General features: G+C 46.5%; 1 protein-coding gene across 1 annotated transcript in view; it reads right to left on the bottom strand.

Moving 5' to 3' along the window:
- Positions 1–3,686: 3,686 nt before the first annotated feature.
- The window catches only part of TOGARAM1 (TOG array regulator of axonemal microtubules 1), a 64,535-nt gene continuing 48,700 nt past the window's right edge, over positions 3,687–19,521 (bottom strand). Inside the window, exons 16-23 of the mRNA XM_060755125.2 lie at positions 19,106–19,341; positions 18,428–18,586; positions 16,478–16,604; positions 15,411–15,529; positions 13,277–13,466; positions 8,195–8,414; positions 7,925–8,011; positions 3,687–4,325 (exon numbers count right to left, since the gene is read on the bottom strand). Of these exons, the coding sequence (XP_060611108.2) occupies positions 4,069–4,325; positions 7,925–8,011; positions 8,195–8,414; positions 13,277–13,466; positions 15,411–15,529; positions 16,478–16,604; positions 18,428–18,586; positions 19,106–19,341 (1,395 nt within the window). The 3' untranslated portion in view covers positions 3,687–4,068. The remainder of the gene's footprint in view (positions 4,326–7,924; positions 8,012–8,194; positions 8,415–13,276; positions 13,467–15,410; positions 15,530–16,477; positions 16,605–18,427; positions 18,587–19,105; positions 19,342–19,521) is intronic.

Genomic DNA, 19,521 nt, shown 5'->3' on the forward strand with positions numbered 1-19,521 from the left:
TCGCCGCCTCCCCTTCTTTACGTGACCTGCGCTGGCGGCGGGAAACCAGGCACGCATGCGCATGGGACTCCGCTCCCGAGGCTAAGAGGAAGGGGAAAACACGCATGCGCACAGGATTGCAAATGCCCCCAAGAGGGGGGAAACAGCGCATGCGCACCACCGCCCCTTCTCCACCTCCTTTTTTCTACCCAGACGTGGCTTCCTCGTGTCTTTTGAGCATGCGCATTGGAGCTGTACCTCTCCCACCTCACTCCCAGCCACTAAAAAACTGGAATCATTATATGTTGTATATGTTTATATTATAGATTACATTACACACACACACACATGTATATAATATATAATATATATACAATATATAATATGGCTTTCTATATTGTATATTCTATTCAATGGGGTGGAATTTGCATGACCCCGCCCACTGCCTTATATATGTTTATATTATAGATTACCTTACATTACACACACACACATATATGTATGTAAAAATGCTCTGTGCATAATGAATGCCTTAAAAACAAAAGAACCAATGAACGAAATCACACCAAATTTGGCAACAAAACGTCTCACAACACAAGGAGTCACCATCACTCAAAAAATTATGATTTTGTCATTTGGGAGTTGTAGTTGCTGGGATTTATAGTTCAGCAAACAAAACGCATTCTGAACCCCACCAACGATGGAATTGAACCAAACTTGGCACACAGGACTTTCAAGACCAACAAAAAATACTGGAAGGGTTTAGAGGGCATTGACCTTGAGTTTGGGAGTTGTAGTTTGAGTCCAACAGAGAGCACTGTTGGACTCAAACAATGATGGATCTGGACCAAACTTGGCACAAATACTCAGTATGCTCAAATGTGAACACTGGTGGAGTTTGGGGAAAATAACCTTGTCACTTGAGAGTTGTAGATGATGGGAGTTATAGTTTACCTACAATCAAAGAACATTCTGAACTTCAGCAACGATGGAATTGAACCAGTCTTGGCACACAGTTCTTCCTTGACCAACAGAAAATACTGGAAGGGTTTGGTGGGCAGTGTCCTTTGGTTTTGGAGTTGTAGTTCACCTACATCCAGAGATCACTGTGGACTCAAACAATGATGGATCTGGCCCAAACTCCACACGAATACTCTATATGCCCAAATGTGAACACTGGTGGAGTTTGGGGAAAATAGAATCTTGGCATTTGGGAGTTGTACTTGGTGGGATTTATAGTTCACCTACAATCACAGAGCACTCTGAACCCCACCAATGATAGAATTGGGCCAAACATCCCACACAGAACCCCCATGAGGGCCACAGCAACGCATGACAGGGGTCAGCTAGTATTTATATATAATATGGCTTTCTATATTGTATATTCTATTCAATGGGGTGGAATTTGCATGACCCCACCCACTGCCGCTCTCTTAACCCTTTACTACTCTTTCCTATATTATATGTTTACATTATAGATTATATTACATATATATATTATAGTGCATATATTTATATTATATATATATATATATATATATATATAATATGGCTTTCTATATTGTATATTCTATTCAATGGGGTGGAATTTGCATGACCCCGCCCACTGCCACTCCCTTAACCCTTTACTGATCCCACAGCAAGCTGAATTCAGGAAAGGCAAAAGCTGCACATCGCAAGTGCTGAACCTGACTCATCATATAGAAGATGGCTTTGAAAGGCAGCAGATCGCAGGAGCTGTCTTCGTAGACCTGTCTGCAACTTATGATACTGTGAACCACCGCTGCCTCCTGAGAAAAATGTATAATATCACAAAGGAGGACCACCTCACCCGCCTCATAGGAAACCTACAAAACAGGAGCTTCTTTGTTGAGTTCCAGGGCCAGAGAAGCAGATGGCGGAAACAGAAGAACGGCCTGCCTCAGGGGAGCGTGCTTGCTCCATCCACGTTCAACATCTACACACATGACCAGCCACTGCCAGAAGGGACAGAGAGCTTCATCTATGCTGATGATCGTGCCATTACTGCTCAAGGAAGGAAGGAAGGAGAGGGAGAAAGGTGTATGAAGGAAAGCCAGAGAAGGACAGGAAGGAAGGAAGGCAGGAGGTGTAAGAGGGAAAGGGAGAAAAGAAAGAGCCACAAACAAAATTCAAACCCAAGCAATGCTGGTTCTACACAATAGTAATGTGTATAATTAAGGCTCTGGGTATTTTGATGTTTTAGTCCTGAATCCCATCTGCAAGATCTCCTTATGGAGTGACAGGTTTTCTAAAACCTCGCACAATCCCAATCTCAGATACGGGATAGTCCGCCTGTAACAGCAGCAGCAGCAGCAGCAACAAAACCCATCCATGTAATGAGTCCCTTGAATATATCTCTTTATCTCTTGTTTCCTGCCTTGAGCTGAAAGGAGAGCCAGGTAAATAAAAATATTATTACTGTTCTGGAACAGCTGTTCCAGCAGCTCCAATTTTATTTGCTTGGAACTAAAGGTTTGTTTGCAATCTCAGGCTTGAGATTTTGCAACAGGGTGGCTTCCTGTTATAGTTTGCAGTCATAGGGCAAGCCCCCTGTCCATCTTCATTTAGCTTTGGTTCCGCCCCTTTTTCTGGGTTTTGGAAAGAGGGAGGAACCATTTCAGATAGTTTTCTACAGGGAAGTCAATGTATAGGATGTGTACAGATTTCCTCCTGTAAAAAGGCTTCGACCCTTAAGACCTCCCGGGGGAGAACCAGTCTTAAGATGCCTGGACTGAAGATGCATCCAGGCGGGAGGCACTTAAAGCCAAGAAATCTATTACGTGACACGCCTGAAGGCTTTGAAGGCCTTGTTTGCATTTCTTTCAATCTAGCTGACCTTCATAACACTTGCGACTCTCCCCTGCTCTGCCAAATCTGCCCTCTCCCATCCTCATTAGAGAGCCCAGGTATCAGATTCTCAGAAGAGCCATAAGGGAGTGAAAGTTCACCATTTGGCTCTGAAATATTCTCATGGGAATTTGGACTTTTGCTTTCCAAGGCTGCAGGAGTTTCTTCTACATTGACCTCAGAATCAACATCCTCATTAGCATCAGGAAATACAATCAGAGAATCAGGTTCAGGTTCAGGTTCACACACAATTACTATTAGTAGTAGTGTTAATCTGAGCCACCCTCTTATTATGCTAAAATATTAAATGCCAAGATGCAAAGCCAAGCCACAGAGATACAGAAATAAATCCATTTATTTTATAACTTTGTTTTTCCTTTGAAATGAATACAGTACTGGTAAGGTGTCGCATTCTGAGAGCAGAAGGAGAACTGGCACTATATCGCTGAAGGTCGCACAGCAGGGCAAGGAAGGGGACACTGGTGTATTATAGAGACAGATCTCAGGCAGAGAGAACCCAGTAATAGCTTTTCACACTAAAATATGGAAGCTGAGATTCAACGCGTGACGCTTCTGTGAAAAGACGTGTGTTTTGATCGAAACTGGTTTAGATTTCTAGAAATTTTGGTCGACATGCTCCACAAAAACCTGTTCAAACGTTGACAACGGTGTGCAATTTCAGGCCCGACTGTCAAGCGATGGAACACAGAACGTCAAGGGCGGCAGAAGCGAAGGTGAGCGGAATGGCTTCGAGGATGAGTTACGTTTCTACAAATGCCACACAGAGCCCTGTTCTTTGATGCAGATTATTATTTTTACACCCACCCCCCTTTCCCCCCCCCCCTCCCCTTTTAAGGCTATGTGAGAAGACATGTTGCACAACACGATCCATGATTAAGAGTGTTCCTATTTCCAAAATGTCCTCTTCGTTGGTTAGGAATCGCAGGGCACCGTGCTGCCCAGAGTGAAGGACTTTGCTTTCCAGGCAACCGATTCCAAAGGGGAACGCACCCAGGAGACACAGTTTGCGAAAGAGCCACACTGGTTTTGGTATCAAGCCCAAGAGACAAAAGTCCGTCATGGTCAGCCATCGAAAGACATCTCTTAGATTTTGCGTCGGCATCGAAAGCGCAGGCGCAGCTCAGGAAACGCCAGATTTGAGGATCATCCAGACTTGCGTGGGAAAGCCCAGCTTGCGGTCAACATGGCGCCTGCGCTGCGTCAAGTGGGCTGCTGCTCCAGGAACTCCTCGAGGGTCCTTTTGATGTGGGGCGGCTGGGAGGCGGCGTGGGCCAAGAGGCCCGGCCCCATCTGTGCAAAGAGCGCCTTGGAGAGCTTGGCCGTGGCCGCCCGGATGTTCCCTCCGGCGCCGGGCAGCGAGCCGCTGTTGGTCAGGTTGCCCAGGAGGTGCCACAGCACCACCAGCACCTTCTGCTCCACAGCGTGAGGCTTCCGCGGGTACAGCTCCACCACCAGCTCTAAAGGGAAGGAGGGGAAGGACCAGAATAAGGATGAAGCAAACATTTACAGGGAAAAACAGCTGATTCCTAATCCATCCAAAACACAGACATGTGCTTTTCATCTTAAGAACAGACAAGCATCTCGACCTACAAGAAGCACTGCCTGAATATCAAGCCAAAAATGTATAATATCACAAAGGACTACCATTTCACCCGCCTCAGAGGAAACCTGCTACAAAACAGGAGCTTTTTTGTTGAGTTTCAGGGCTACCATTTCACCCGCGCTAGAAACATATCATATATATCATACCAAAGCTGGCTGGCACAACCTGGGGATCCTACTATACAATATCCCAGAATACTTGTAGGGTATCAGAACAAACACAAAACAATCTATGTCATGAGAAAGTATAATATCAAAAGAGCACATAGTATGCAATTTACCAACATCCCCAGTACACAGCTTAATTCAGCCACTACCAGAAGGGACAGAGAGTTTCATCTATGCTGATGATCGTGCCATGACCACTCAAGCAGGGAGCATTGAGATGGTAGAACAGAAGCTTTCCGAAGCTCTAGGTGCTCTTACTGCCTATTCCAGGGAAAACCAGCTGATCCCCAACCCATCTAAAACACAGACATGGGCTTTTCATCTTAAGAACAGACAAGCATCTCGACCTACAAGAAGCACTGCCTGAATATCAAGCCAAAAGTGGGCGCTATCATACCAAAGCTGGCTGGCACAACCTGGGGATCCTACTGTACAATATCCCAGAATACTTGTATCAGAACAAACACAAAACAATCTATGTCATGAGAAAGTATAATATCAAAAGAGCACATAGTATGCAATTTACCAAAATCCCCAGTACACAGCTCAATTCAGCCACTACCAGAAGGGACAGAGAGTTTCATCTATGCTGATGATCGTGCCATGACCACTCAAGCAGGGAGCGTTGAGATGGTAGAACAGAAGCTTTCCGAAGCTCTAGGTGCTCTTATTGCCTATTACAGGGAAAACCAGCTGGTCCCCAACCCATCTAAAACACAGACATGTGCTTTTCATCTCAAGAACAGAGAAGCGTCCCAAGCTCTGAGGATGACATGGGAAGGAAGGAATCCCACTGGAGCATTGCAGCGCACCCAAATACCTGGGAGGAGTCACTCTGGACCGTGCTCTGACCTACAAGAAGCACTGCCTGAACATCAAGCCAAAAGTGGGTGCTAGAAACAATATCATAGGAAAGCTGACTGGCACAACCTGGGGGTCACAACCAGACACAGTGAAGACATCTGCCCTTGCGCTTGGCTATGTCAGGATTAATTGAGTTATGTATGTGTTTTAAATGTGCTTCTATGTATTGCAAATATGGATGCCACTGTGAATGGAAAATGCTGTGCAGAAATGTTTAGAGTTGAGGCTGTGATTATGTGAACTTGAGAAAGTAAGATAAGCTTTGTTCTGGTGAGAAACTGCCTCTAACAAGAAAAGATAAGCAGATGTGAAGAAGTGTTTTGGCTTTCGGTTTTGACTAGTTCTCTTCCTGTATACAGCTCGCTGAAGTAAGATGTCTTTGTTGTGTGTGCTTAGTAAAACTTAGTTTTCTTTTATAACTCAAAGCTTGCAGAGTGTGGAAACCCAGAGCAGGAAACTGGACCCTAAGACAACAATCCACCACACTTGACTTCAGGAAAAAACAATCCTTTTTATTGATGAAAGATGAGTACAAAAATAGAGGAAAAATGCAAGGTAAAAAGTCACAGTAAAACTCAGCAACCAGAAATGTCCATGAACAATATCAAAAACCCACAGTAACACTGCTAAAACCTGGAACCTGTTAGCAAACCACTAACCGTACTTGAAGCACTAGGAAAAGTCCTTGGAACAAAGCCACTGGAAGCAGGAGAATGCAAGAGACTATTCATGCAAGAGACGGGAGGCACTTAAAGCCAAGAAATCTATTACGTGACATGCCTGAAGGCTTTGAAGGCCTTGTTTGCATTTCTTTCAATCTAGCTGACCTTCCTAACACTTGCGACTCTCCCCTGCTCTGCCAAATCTGCCCTCTCCTATCCTCATTAGAGAGCCCAGGTGTCAGATTCTCAGAAGAGCCATAAGGGAGTGAAAGTTCACCATTTGGCTCTGAAATATTCTCATGGGAATTTGGACTTTTGCTTTCCAAGGCTGCAGAAGTTTCTTCTACATTGACCTCAGAATCAACATCCTCATTAGCATCAGGAAATACAATCAGAGAATCGGGTTCAGGTTCAGGTTCACACACAGGCTGAACCCCAACACAAAGTCCTTATTTGCAACTCAGTGTCTGTTTGATCTAACATTCCTTCTGCTGGACAATCTCTGACAGGCTACTCTGCTGCTGAGTACGCATGCCCAGTGTGGAACAGATCTCACCACGCTAAAAGAGTGGGTGTGCCTCTTAAATGAGACATGCCGCATCACCACGGGGTGTCTGCGCCCTACACAATTGGAGAAATTACACTGTCTAGCCGGTATTGCACCACCTGACATCCATCAGGAAGTAACAGCCAATAGTGAAAGGACCAAGGCAGAGACATCTCCAGCTCATCCCTTGTTTAAGTATCAGCCAGCATGTCAACAACTTAAATCTAGAAATAGTTTTCTAAAATCTACAGAGACACTCGCTGGAACACCCCAGCAAGCGAGAGTCCAAAAGTGGCAGGCTCAAACCCAGCCCCTCAATCCATGGCTGGTACCAAATGAGAGACTCCCCCCTGGGCACACAGAAGATGGGGCGACTTGGAAGGCGCTGAACAGACTGCCCTCTGGCACCACGAGATGCAGAGCCAACCTCAAGAAATGGGGCCACAAAGTGGAATCCTCGACATGCGAGTGTGGAGAAGAGCAAACCACTGACCACCTGCTGCAATGCACCCTGAGCCCTGCCACATGATGCACACGGGAGGACCTTCTTGCGGCAACACCAGAGGCACTCCAAGTGGCCAGATATGGTCAAAGGACATTTAATACAATGCGAAGTCTTAAAACTTTGTGTATGTGTGTGTGTTTTAAATACAATACAACTGTTTGGTTTGCTCCTGACACTATAAATAAATAAGGATGAATCAGCAGCCACACTTGCATCAAAAGGTATTTGAGCAGGCATGGGCCAACTTTGGCCCTCCCTCCAGCAGGCTGTTATAATAATAATAAAACTTTATTTATATACCACTCCATCTACCCGAGGGGACTCAGAGTGGTTCCCAGGTAACATCACAAAACATACCATGTAAAAAACAACATAGCCATAAGATTAACAAAACAAAATATAAACATAAAAATTGTCACCATAACACACATATTAAAGTAATCCTGCCTGTTCAAGGCAATTTAAAAATTTTAAAAGGCTGGGCCAAGATTTGTGCAAGCCAAAAAATTCTAGGGGGCCCGGGAATTAAGTGCAATGCTATGGCAGGCAACAATAATATTAGGTACGGGTCTGTGGCTGTTGGGAATTGCAGGAGCTGAAGTCCAAAAGACCTGGAGAGAGGGCCAACATTTTCCCAGGCTGGCTGGGATGGATGTATGACATGGGTGGATGTATGACTTTTTCCCTCTATTCGTGACTTTCTCTTACCGGCAAGCCTTTCCGTGATGTCCTGCTTGGCTTTCCCATTCAGAAACTGGGCCTTTGTGCAGAATGGCTGGAGAAGCAGGTAGTTGTCTAGAAGCAAAGAAAAAGGGACACCAAACAACAGATGAATGAAAATACACACTGGCACTTTCAAGGTTCGAAATTCGGCAGTGGCTGGGATGTTGTCTTGGTTTGTTTTAAAACTTGGGTAGATGCCCCCTTCCCTCCAGCCCCTTCTCCCCTTCCCTGCCCTGCGAAGAGCCCCCTCCTCACCCAGGTGGAGGCAGAGCGCCTGGAGGACGCTGGTGGCGGCCGCGTAGATCCCGGGGTTCTTGGAGTTGAGGTTGTTGTCGACCAGGGCCGGGATCAGCATGTTGACGACCGGGGACAGCCTCTCCTTCAGCAGTGGGACCAGGCGCCGCATCGTCTCCAGTGCCACCAGGTTGACCTTGCTGTTCGAGTCGTGCAAGCGGGACTTGAAGGCGTCAAAGATCTGGAGGGGGGGGCACAAGGTGTCAAAAGCGTCAAAGATCTGGAGGGGGGGGCACAAGGGCAGCAACAATAGTCTGTTTGGGGAGTTGTGTTTGTTTCCGGGTTGTATAGCTATGTTCTAGCAGCATTTTCTCCCTGACGTTTCACCTGCATCTCCAATTGCGTTGCTGTGGCCAACCTTCCCTCCCCCTTTCTCTTCTTTTCTTGTTCTCTCCTTCCTTTCCTCTCTTTCTTTCTTTCCTTCCTTCCTTCCTTCCTTCCTTCCTTCTTCCCTCCCTCCCCCTCCCTCTCCTCCCTCCCTCTCCTCCCTTCCTCCTTCCCCTTCCTTCCTTCCTCCTTCCCCTTCCTTCCTTCCTTCCTTCCTTCCTCCCCTTCCTCCCTTCCTTCCTCCCTCCCTCTCCTTCCTTCCTCCCTCTCCTTCCTTCCTCCCTCCCCTTCCTTCCTCCCTCTCCTTCCTTCCTTCCTTCCTTCCTTCCTTCCTTCCTCCCTCCCTCCCCTTCCTTCCTCCCTCTCCTTCCTTCCTTCCTTCCTCTCCTCTCCTCCCCCTCTCTCCTTCCTTCCTTCCTTCCTTCCTTCCTTCCTTCCTTCCTTCCCTCCTCCTCTCCTTCCTCCCTCCCTTCCTTCTCTCCTCCCTTCCTTCCTTCCTTCCTTCCTTCTTCCCTCCCTCCCCCTCCCTCTCCTCCCTTCCTCCTTCCCCTTCCTTCCTTCCTCCTTCCCCTTCCTTCCTTCCTTCCTTCCTCCCTTCCTTCCTCCCTCCCTCTCCTTCCTTCCTCCCTCTCCTTCCTTCCTCCCTCCCCTTCCTTCCTCCCTCTCCTTCCTTCCTTCCTTCCTTCCTCCCTCCCTCCCCTTCCTTCCTCCCTCTCCTTCCTTCCTTCCTTCCTTCCTTCCTCCCTCCCTCCCTCCCTCCCCTTCCTTCCTTCCTTCCTTCCTTCCTTCCTTCCTTCCTCTCCTTCATTCCTTCCTTCTTCCCTCTCCCTCCCTCCCTCCCTCCCTCCCTCCCTCCCTTCCTTCCTTCCTCTCCTTCCTCTCCTTCCTTCCTTCCTTCCTTCCTTCCTCCCTCCCTCCCTCCCTCCCTCCCTCCCTCCCTCCCTCTCCTTCCTCCCTCCCTCCCTCCCTCCCTCCCTCCCTCTCCTTCCTTCTTCCCTCCCTCTCCTTCCAGCGCCACCAGGTTGACCTTGCTGTTCGAGTCGTGCAAGCGGGACTTGAAGGCGTCAAAGATCTGGGGGGGGGGGGGGCGGGGGCACAAGGGAAGCAAGAATAGTCTGTGTTTGAGGGGTTGTGTGTTGGGACTCAGCCTGTGTGTGAACCTGAGCTTGAATCTTTGATTGTATTGCCTAATGCTGATGCCAATGTTGGTGGACCTAGTTTGGATAGTGAGGCTGAAGTGATCAATGAGGACAAGGCTCAAGATCAGGGGTCCTCAAACTAAAGCCCGTGGGCCAGATACGGCCCTCCAAGGTCATTTTCCCGGCCCTTGCTCAGGGTCAACCCTTTACGTCTGAAATGACTTGAACGCATACAACAACAACAACAACAGCAACAACCCTATCTCATCAGCTAAAAGCAGGCCCATACTTCCCATTGAAATACTAATAATTTATTTTATTATTTATTTATTTCGAGGTTTTATATACCAACCCTCTCACCTTCAAAGAGGGAATCAGACCGGTCACAACATGTGTTAACATACAAAAAATATACAACAACACAATGCCACTTCATTACACGATTAAAATATCAGCACCATACACATTAAAACATTATCATCCCAGTTAAAAGAGCCAAATCGTCCGACACCATCACAATCCCATTCATCCTCCTCCTTTCATGTGGGTAAAGAATTAAATCAGTTGTCAAATGCCGCGTTCCACAACCAGGTCTTTGTTAGTTTCCTGAACGTCATGAGGGAGGGGGCAGTTCTGATCTCTAATGGCAGGGAGTTCCAAAGTCGAGGGGCCACCACCGAGAAGGCCCTGTCCCTCGTCCCCACCAGCCGTGCTTGTGCAGGCGGAGGGACCGAGAGCAGGGCCCCTCCAGACGATCTTAGTGGTCTTGATGGTTCGTAGGGGAGAATACGTTCGGAGAGGTAAACAGGGCCGGAGTCGTTTAGGGCTTTATAGTTAATATTTGATAAAATTGTTCTTCATTTTAATTATTGTATTGTTTTAAGTGTTTTTTGCACTACAAATGAGATATGTGCAGTGTGCATTCATGTTCTTTTTTTCAAATTATATTCCGGCCCTTCAACAGTTTGAGGGACTGTGACCTCTGTTTAAAAGTTTGAGGACCCCTGCTCAAGATGGAGACACTTTGGGCAGTAAAAATCCTACAGGCTTTGATTTAGAGGCTTCAAGGGAAAAGCCAAGTTCTCATGAGAAAGTTTCTGTCAGACCGAGAGAAGAAAATTCACTCCCTTTTCCTCCTGGCCCGAGCTTGCAAGGTAACTTGACACCTGGTTGGGTCAATGATAACAACCGCAGTTTGGAGATAAGCCAGAACCGCAGAGAGGCTCAATGTTTACGTAGGTCTGAGACAATCCGACAATGGAAACCAAAGATTAGAGTTAGCCAGAATCACTTAGCTGGGATTTAAGAGTGGCCGTGAGGGGGATTTCCTCAGACCAAACATCGTTTAGTCTCAAGTACAAACATCCTGGGTTTTCCAGTTTCCCGTGGTCTGGTCTCTAAGGGAATTTCTGGCTTCAAGTGAGATTAGCAAGGGCATGATCCTGGACTCATCGCTGAGGCTGGAACCCCAGGTCTCGGCCGTGGTCAGAGGAGCGTTTGCACAATTAAAACTTGTGCGCCAGTTGCACCCATACCTTGGGAACTCTGACTTGGCCACAGTGGTCCACGCTCTGGTTACATCCCGTATAGACTACTGCAACGCTCTCTACTTGGGGTTGCCTCTGAAGACTGCCTGGAAGCTGCAGCTAGTCCAACGTGCGGCAGCAAGATTACTAACAGGAGTGGGGTACAGGGAGCACACTACTCCTCTGTTGCGTCAGCTCCACTGGCTGCCAATTAGCTTCCGAGCACAATTCAAAGTGCTGGTGTTGACCTACAAAATCCTAAACGGTTCCGGCCCAGTTTACCTGTCCGAACGGATTCTCCCCTATGAACCATCAAGGTTGTTAAGATCTTCTGGAGGGGCCCTGCTCTCGGTCCCACCACCCTCGCAATCACGTCTGGTGGGGACGAGGGACAGGGCCTTCTCGGTGGTGGCCCCTTGGTTGTGGAACTCTCTCCCGATGGAGATTAGATCTGCCCCTTCCCTCCTGACCTTCAGAAAGTTAGGGAAATCCTGGCTCTGTCACATAGCATTCTCAGAATGTTTGGGAAGTTCAGCAAATAGCTAATAACTACTGACCACACTGGCGGAAACCCACTCCAACCCGGGCTGGCTTCGAACTCATGACCTTTTGGTCAGAGTGATCATAATGCAGCTGACACTCAGCCAGCTGCGCCACAATCCCGGTGCCATATAATGTTTATAATATTATAATGTAATACAATATAATACTAATAATAACATATTATAATTATATATTTTATTACATGTAATAACATATTATAATTATATATTTTATTACATATTATAATTATATATTTTATTACATTACTCTCCCTGCAGACATCAGACAGGCGCCCTCCCTCATGTCCTTCCGAAAAAGCCTCAAGACATGGCTGTTCGAGAAGGCATTTAATTAAGTGCTATAACAATGTGGTAAAGATGACTGGAATGGAACAAGGAATATGAGATTGGTTATGATTCCACTATGAGACGAAGCGGATTTTTAGTGTAGTTTTTGTAATTGTTATGTAGTTTATATGTCGTTGTAATTGCCTCTTTGTAAATTGTCTTTTATATGTGTGTACACCGCCATGAGTCGCCCTAAAGGGCTGAGAATGGCGGTTAATAAATGCATCAAATAAATAAATAAATAAATAATATTACTGATAATGTTTAATACTGATATTGTACTATGCTAATAATATAATATATTGTATGTAAATATATCTTGTAAGCCGCTCTGAGTCCCCTTCGGGGTGAGGAGGGCGGCATATAAATGTCACAAATAAATAAATAAGTAATTAATCTTCTGAATGGGCCACAAGCAGCAAAGGAAACCTCACAAGGGTGTTAACCCTTCCCTATGCTATCCAAAGTGTGTGTGTGTGTGTGTGTATATGAGTGTGTATATAGATAAATAGAAAAGACCGATAGATAGAATGACATGTTAGAGCTGTTTGCAATTTATAATGTAGATTTCAAAGTATGCATGTATGTTTAAAATGCAGTAGCTATGTGCCGAGTGTAATGTTTTTCTGTGTGGAAAGAGTTAACTGAACGATGGAGGGAATGGCATTCCTAGAGAGGTCATAAATCAAGTGTGTCACTCTGGAATGCAGGAGGTGTGGACTAGTGCTGATAGCAGTTGAAGAGTTTGTGATGTCACGATTGGACAGTAAAGAAGCAAGTTTACAATGTGCTGAGTGTTAAGTCGCTTCTAATGTATATATAGCTGTAAAATAAAGTAGTTTATACCCTAGGTGGCTGTGATTGATCTGTTCCTGCCTTGCTGTGCTGGGATGTCACTGACATGACAGACTTAAAAAATGTACCTGTTTACAGGACTTAGGTACAAACTCAACTTAAGGACAAACCTTGGGGACTGTCTGTCATAATTTTCCATTATGTTCCACAGCCATTGTGATTTCTGGTTCAGTTCTCAGTTTCTGACCTATATCACTTCCCAGTGTTTCAGATGAAGATGTTGAAGCAATCTCTCTCTCTTTCTCTCAATCTCACACACACACACACACACACTAAATGTTTATTCACCACCCCATCTCATGTTACCTTTACAATGTTGGCAACAACAAGCTCTTGGTTACTCTGTGTGTCTGCCAACAGTTGCTTAATTCCACTAATTCGATCCCGGAAGTCTTTTGCATTCAGCAAACTTGTCAAAACCTTCACGTATTCCGCGCTTTCCAAGGCATTCCGGGGAGCGAGTTTCCTTGAAATCTCACGCACTTCCCTGATCTCCCTGTTGAGAAAAAATGGTAGAATATTGTACCAATCATGCACAACCACGACAGGCAACTTTCTGACTTCTATGCGATGCTGAACCTCAGTAATGGCTTCAGCGAAGGGACATGCTCCAAGCGCATCCATGCCGGTATGTGACACCAAGAAGAACACAGCTTTAAACTACCCAAAGGATGAAATCAAATAATAGAACACGGTCGCTTAAGACAGACTTGGTGAACTGCCTGCATTTAGGTGCATCATATTCTGTGTTTATTGTGTTTAGAATTTTATTTCAGGTATTTTAATAATGTAAGTCTTAGTAAATGCTTTTATGGGTTGTTGTAGGTTTTTTTGGGCTATATGGCCATGTTCTGGAGGCAATTTTTCTCCTGACGTTTCGCCTGCATCTATGGCAAGCATCCTAAGAGGCAGTGAGGTCTGAGATCAAGGCGAACCTCTTGGGTCAAATCCTTATCTGCACTTTCAGTATCATCGTGGGAAGGCACCTGCTCGCTATTCCCTTCGTTAAAATTCCTTTCTGGTGAAAACAGCTGTGTTGACACTGCACTGTCTGTGAAAGCCTCAGAAGCAGGCTCAGAGATTTGAGGCACAGACAAAGAGCCAGAAAGCTGAAACCCAACAGGAATCTGAATCCCATCATCAGAGAGATGAATGGCCAAAACTAACAAAATGAAGTTCAACGGTGACAAATGCAAGATACTCCACTTTGGCAAGAAAAACGAAATGCAAAGAGACAGAATGGGGGACAATGCCTGGCTCGAGAGCAGTACGTGTGAAAAAAATCTTGGAGTCCTCGTGGACAAGAAGGTGAACATGAGCCAGGAATGTGATGTGGCGGCAAAAAAAGCCAATTTTGTCCTGCATCAAGAGGAGCCTAGTGTCTAGATCCAGGGAAGTCATGCTCCCCATGCTCTATTCCGCTTTGGTTAGACCACTTTACCTGGAATATTGTGTCCAATTCTGGGCACCACAATCCAAGACAAGCTGGAATGTGTCCAGAGGAGGGCGACTAAAATGATCAAGGGACTGGAGAACAAGCCCTATGAGGAGCGGCTTAAGGAGCTGGGCATGTTTAGCCCAAAGAAGAGAAGGCTGAGAGGAGATATGATAGCCATGTATAAATATGTGAGAGGAAGCCACAGGGAGGAGGGAGCAAGCTTGTTTTCTGCTTCCTTGGAGACTAGGACGCAAGGGAACAATGGCTTCAAACTACAAGAGAGGAGATTCCATCTGAACATGAGGAGGAACTTCCTGACTGTGAGAGCCGTTCAGCCGTGGAACTCTCTGCCCCGGAGTGTGGTGGAGGCTCCTTCTTTGGAAGCTTTTAAGCAGAGGCTGGATGACCATCTGCCAGGGGTGCTTTGAATGCAATATTCCTGCTTCTTGGCAGAATGGGGTTCGACTGGATGGCCCATGAGGTCTCTTCCAACTCTTTGATTCTATGATTCTATGATTCTAAGAGTAGTGACATCCCACTGGCAACAAAGATATGCATAGTCAAAGCAATGGTATTCCCCATAGTAACCTATGGATGTGAGAGCTGGACCAGAAGGAAGACTGAGTGAAGGAAGAGAGGTGCTTTGGAACTGTGGTGCTGGAGGAAAGTTCTGAGAGTGCAAGAACATCCAACCAGTCCATCCTCCAGGAAAGAAAGCCCGACTGCTCATTGGAGGGAAGGATAGTAGAGGCCAAGTTGAAGTCCTTTGGCCACATCATGAGAAAGAAAGGAAAGCTTAGAGAAGGCAATGATGCTGGGGAGAATGGAAGGAAAGTGGAAGAGGGGCAGATCAAGGGCAAGATAAATGGATGGCATCCTTGAAGTGACTGGCTTGACCTTGAAGGAGCTGGGGATGGTGACAGCCGACAGGGAGCTCTGGCGTGGGTTGGTCCATGAGGTCATGAAGAATCGGAAGCGACTGAAGCCTTTGCTGGCTGGTACCTGTCTCCCGCGTGCAGCACTTCTCGTGACCCCGAGGAGGACCTTGAACTGCCCATGTTCCCGTTGTGCGAACGCCTTCCTTTGGCCGACGGCGTGACGATGGGCATCTCGCCCAGACCCTGGAGAGCAAAGGACGGGGAAGAGGTCAGCGCCTAGCTTCTCTTTGGATTCCATCGTTTATGCAAATTAGCAATTATATGAATAGACCATTGTGCTAAAATACCTGGAGAAGCAATTGTGTTTAAAAAAAAACCCCAAAACTCTTGTGCCGAAACAATGCAAAACAAGTAACTGTGGCACCTTGGGAGGCTAAAATATATATCCTAATTACCCATCGCTGAAAAGACTCCAGGAAAATCAATCAGTTTATATCAGGCATGCACAAACTTCACCCTTTCCTGCAGGTGTTTTGCCTGGTCTGCTTCTAGTTAAAACAGAAGGAAACCAGGGAGATGTTGACAAGCTAGAAGGTGTCCAGAGGAGGACGACTCATTGGGGAGAGAGTTCCATAGCCAGGGGGCCACCACAGAGAAGGCCATGTTTTTCGTTCCCACCAAGTGCGACTGCGAAGGTGGTGGGACTGAGAGCAGGGCCTGCATCAATAGGAGCCCAGTGTCTAGATCTAGGAAAGTCCTGCTCCCCATGCTCTATTCTGCTTTGGTTAGACCACACCCGGAATATTGTGTCCAATTCTGGGCACCACAATTCAAGAGAGATATTGACAAGCTGGAATGTGTCCAGAGAAAGAGGGCGACTCCAATGATCAAGGGTCTGGAGAACAAGCCCTATGAGGAGCGGCTTAAAGAGCTGGGCATGTTTAGCCTGAAGAAGAGAGGGCTGAGAGGTGACATGATGAGGGTCATGTATAAGTATGTGAGGGGAAGTCCTAGGGAGGAGGGAGCAAGCTTGTTTTCTGCTGCCCTGGAGACTAGGACGCGGAACAATGGCTTCAAACTACAAGAGAGGAGATTCCACCTGAAGATGAGGAAAAACTTCCTGTGAGAGAGAGCTGTTCAGCAGTGGAACTCTCTGCTGCTTGTCCAGCTAGAGGGCTCTTTGTGGCTTACCTTCTGGCGGAGGTTGCTGACCGTCTCCTTGATATAAGGCAAGTCCTTTGGCGGCACGTACTTCTCCAGCATCTTATCAAAATCGCCGTGCGTCATCAGCGTAAAGAGCATCTTCCGCCCGTAGTACCTGCGAATGCCAGGATGTGCTTTTGTTAATTTACACACGAGGACTTCATAGATTTACAGAGCAGGACTCTTTGAAGGGACCGTGTAATGGCTGCTTAACACAACACGATGCAGATCCAATCTAAAATTTATCATCGGTTGAATCTCCCTCTTCTAAAAATGCTTGGGACCAAATGTGTTGTTGTTATTGTTGTTTCCCAGGTTTTGGAACATGTATTTACATGAGGTATTTTGGAGATGGGAACCAATATAATATAATATAATATAATATAATATAATATAATATAATACACACACAAACAAGCCACTCCCTGCCATGTGTTGTTGTCAGGTTTTACAATGCATTGCAATGTAATAAACTGAGTCATGCACTGCTAATGCACTTCTGTTGGGAATGCTGAGTCATACAATGATTGTATATGGGGAATCATTTGGGGAATGTGTTCTGGCCTACTCCAGTTGATTGTGAATGATGCAATCCTGGGTTTGGGTTGGGTCAACTAGTTGGTAACCAATCAGAGGTTGCTATGTGTAAATGAATTGTATATAAGGAAGTCATGTACAGTGTATATTTCTCCTTGTGTCGTGATGTTATTTGCCGAAGGCTTTATGTAATTAAAGAACCTGTCTGCTAAGACAAGACATAACCGTGTGCTGTGGTGAGTCTGTAATATCATCTAGACTGGGGGAAAGACAATGGTGAAACTGACAATGGCCGGGCATGTGCTCAAATGTTAGTAAAAGGTTCCAGAGTGACTGCAGTTTGTGGGAGCAGTTGACTGAAATACTGTGCAAGAAGAAGCTACTGGAAAGCGCTGAAGTTGTGCAACTGATCTGCTGCTGAATTGTGAAGTTAATCTTAACAGTTGTTGTGGCCCAGTCTGTATATATGTATTTTGTGTGTGTATATATGTGTATATGTCTGTGTATATATATGTGTATATGTGTATTTATGTGGTTATGCAGAAATACACATGTGGTTATGCCAAAGCCCCCAGTGACACAGTGGGTTAAACCACTGAGCTGTTAAACTTGCTAACCGAAAGGTCACAGGTTCGAATCTGGGAGGTCAGCTGTGACCAGCAGTGCTTTAGAATTTGAAAAAGCACGAATGGAGGGCGAAAGAGAGAAATGTGCCAAGAGGAAGGAACGTCAAGCCAACCCCGACCGAGACCACCTTCAACCTGGAAACCAATGCCCTCACTGTGGGAGAAGATGCAGAGCAAGAATAGGGCTCCACAGCCACCTACAGACCCACCGCCAGGACACTACACTTGGAGGACCATCATCCTCGGACTACGAGGGATCGCCTAAGTCCCTTTATTTTTTAATTTTAAAAAATCATATCTATTACAGGGAGGAGGGAGCAAGCTTGTTTTCTGCTTCCTTGGAGACTAGGACGCGGAACAATGGCTTCAAACTGCAAGAGAGGAGATTCGATCTGAACATTAGGAAGAACTTCCTGACTGTGAGAGCCGTTCAGCAGTGGAACTCTCTGCCCCGGAGTGTGGTGGAGGCTCCTTCTTTGGAAGCTTTTAAGCAGAGGCTGGATGGCCATCTGTCAGGGGTGATTTGAATGCAATATTCCTGCTTCTTGGCAGAATGGGGTTGGACTGGATGGCCCAGGAGGTCTCTTCCAACTCTTTGATTCTATGATTCTATGATTCTATTATTTTGTCCTCTTCAAGTTTAGTTTCTAAAGCCTCTGAAGATATTATTTGAAACGATTGAAGAAACCTTGAAAGAAACCTGAAGAAGGGATACTCCTCCTGAAACAAGGACAATAAACACCCGGGAATCCTTGTAGTATTCTCAAGATCTCACCTGGTTTCCTGAGATCCGTCTTGGACAAACTTGGTCACGGCCGAGAAGATCTTGTCGGTCACATCCTTCAGGCCAGAGAGGATGCGCCCCGGCCCCATGTGCTCCACCACATCCGAGAGGTGCTGGGCGGCACATCGCCTCACGTTCGCGTTCAGGTGGCTGAAGAGAGTAAAGGTAGGGACACATACAGAAGGGGATTAACTTCCCAGCTCCTGCCTGGCATGCAACTAGACTTGGAAAAGCAAATGCAGCGGCATCATGGGGGTTTATAGAGGCTCAGAGCAAAAGGAACGGAATCTTGATAGCATAACAACCCTCAAAAGCCTTTTCCATTCCACATGCCAATTGTAGGATTTATTAATTAGAGCAGGCATGGGCCAACTTGGGAATCATGGCATTGCTTCTCATCAACTAGGGACAAAAGTGAATGACGCAACCCTCCTCATGCCTGTCACATGGTCATAACTCAACTTCTTTTGCCTGTCCTTGTTTCTGGATGTTCTAAATAGTAATTATCTTAAACACAGCAGAGCAGTCATGCTTTATCCAATGGTCAGCCCAGGCCTTTCCAGTTGCAATCTGTTGCAATGGCCACCTTGACCCAGAGAGGGATCGAAAGGGTGAAAGGGCTTGATATCATCCCAAGGGTCAACGGGGGAAGGGACCCGGTCTGGTTACCTCTGGCCTCCGCTGACGAGGGCGGAGAGGGCGCGGGGCGGTGTGGCGTTGTTCACCATGGCCTTCAGGGCCCGGTCCACATCCTCCCGGATGAAGGTGTTGGACTCCCCGGCCTTGTGGAGCAGGACTTTGACCGTATTGTCCAGCTCTTGGTCCATGCTCTTCTTCAGGTAGTTGAACAAGTCCCCCAAGCAGACCACGGCAGCCCGGGAGACCACCGAGCGCAGGTTCTTCACCTGAGGATCAGAAAGGCCAGGGTCAGGAACCAGATACGTCTTTTCCTCTTGGGGAATGCTGATGTGACATGGAAGGATGGTGAGGCGTACATGTGGACAGGTGTGTGTGGGGAGACAAGGGGATCAGGCGAGTGCAAAAGGTCACACGCTGTTTGCGGCTCACATGGCGGACTTGGTTTC

Source organism: Anolis sagrei, chromosome 1 (genome assembly GCF_037176765.1).
Source record: "Anolis sagrei isolate rAnoSag1 chromosome 1, rAnoSag1.mat, whole genome shotgun sequence".
Classification (NCBI taxonomy): domain Eukaryota; kingdom Metazoa; phylum Chordata; class Lepidosauria; order Squamata; family Dactyloidae; genus Anolis; species Anolis sagrei.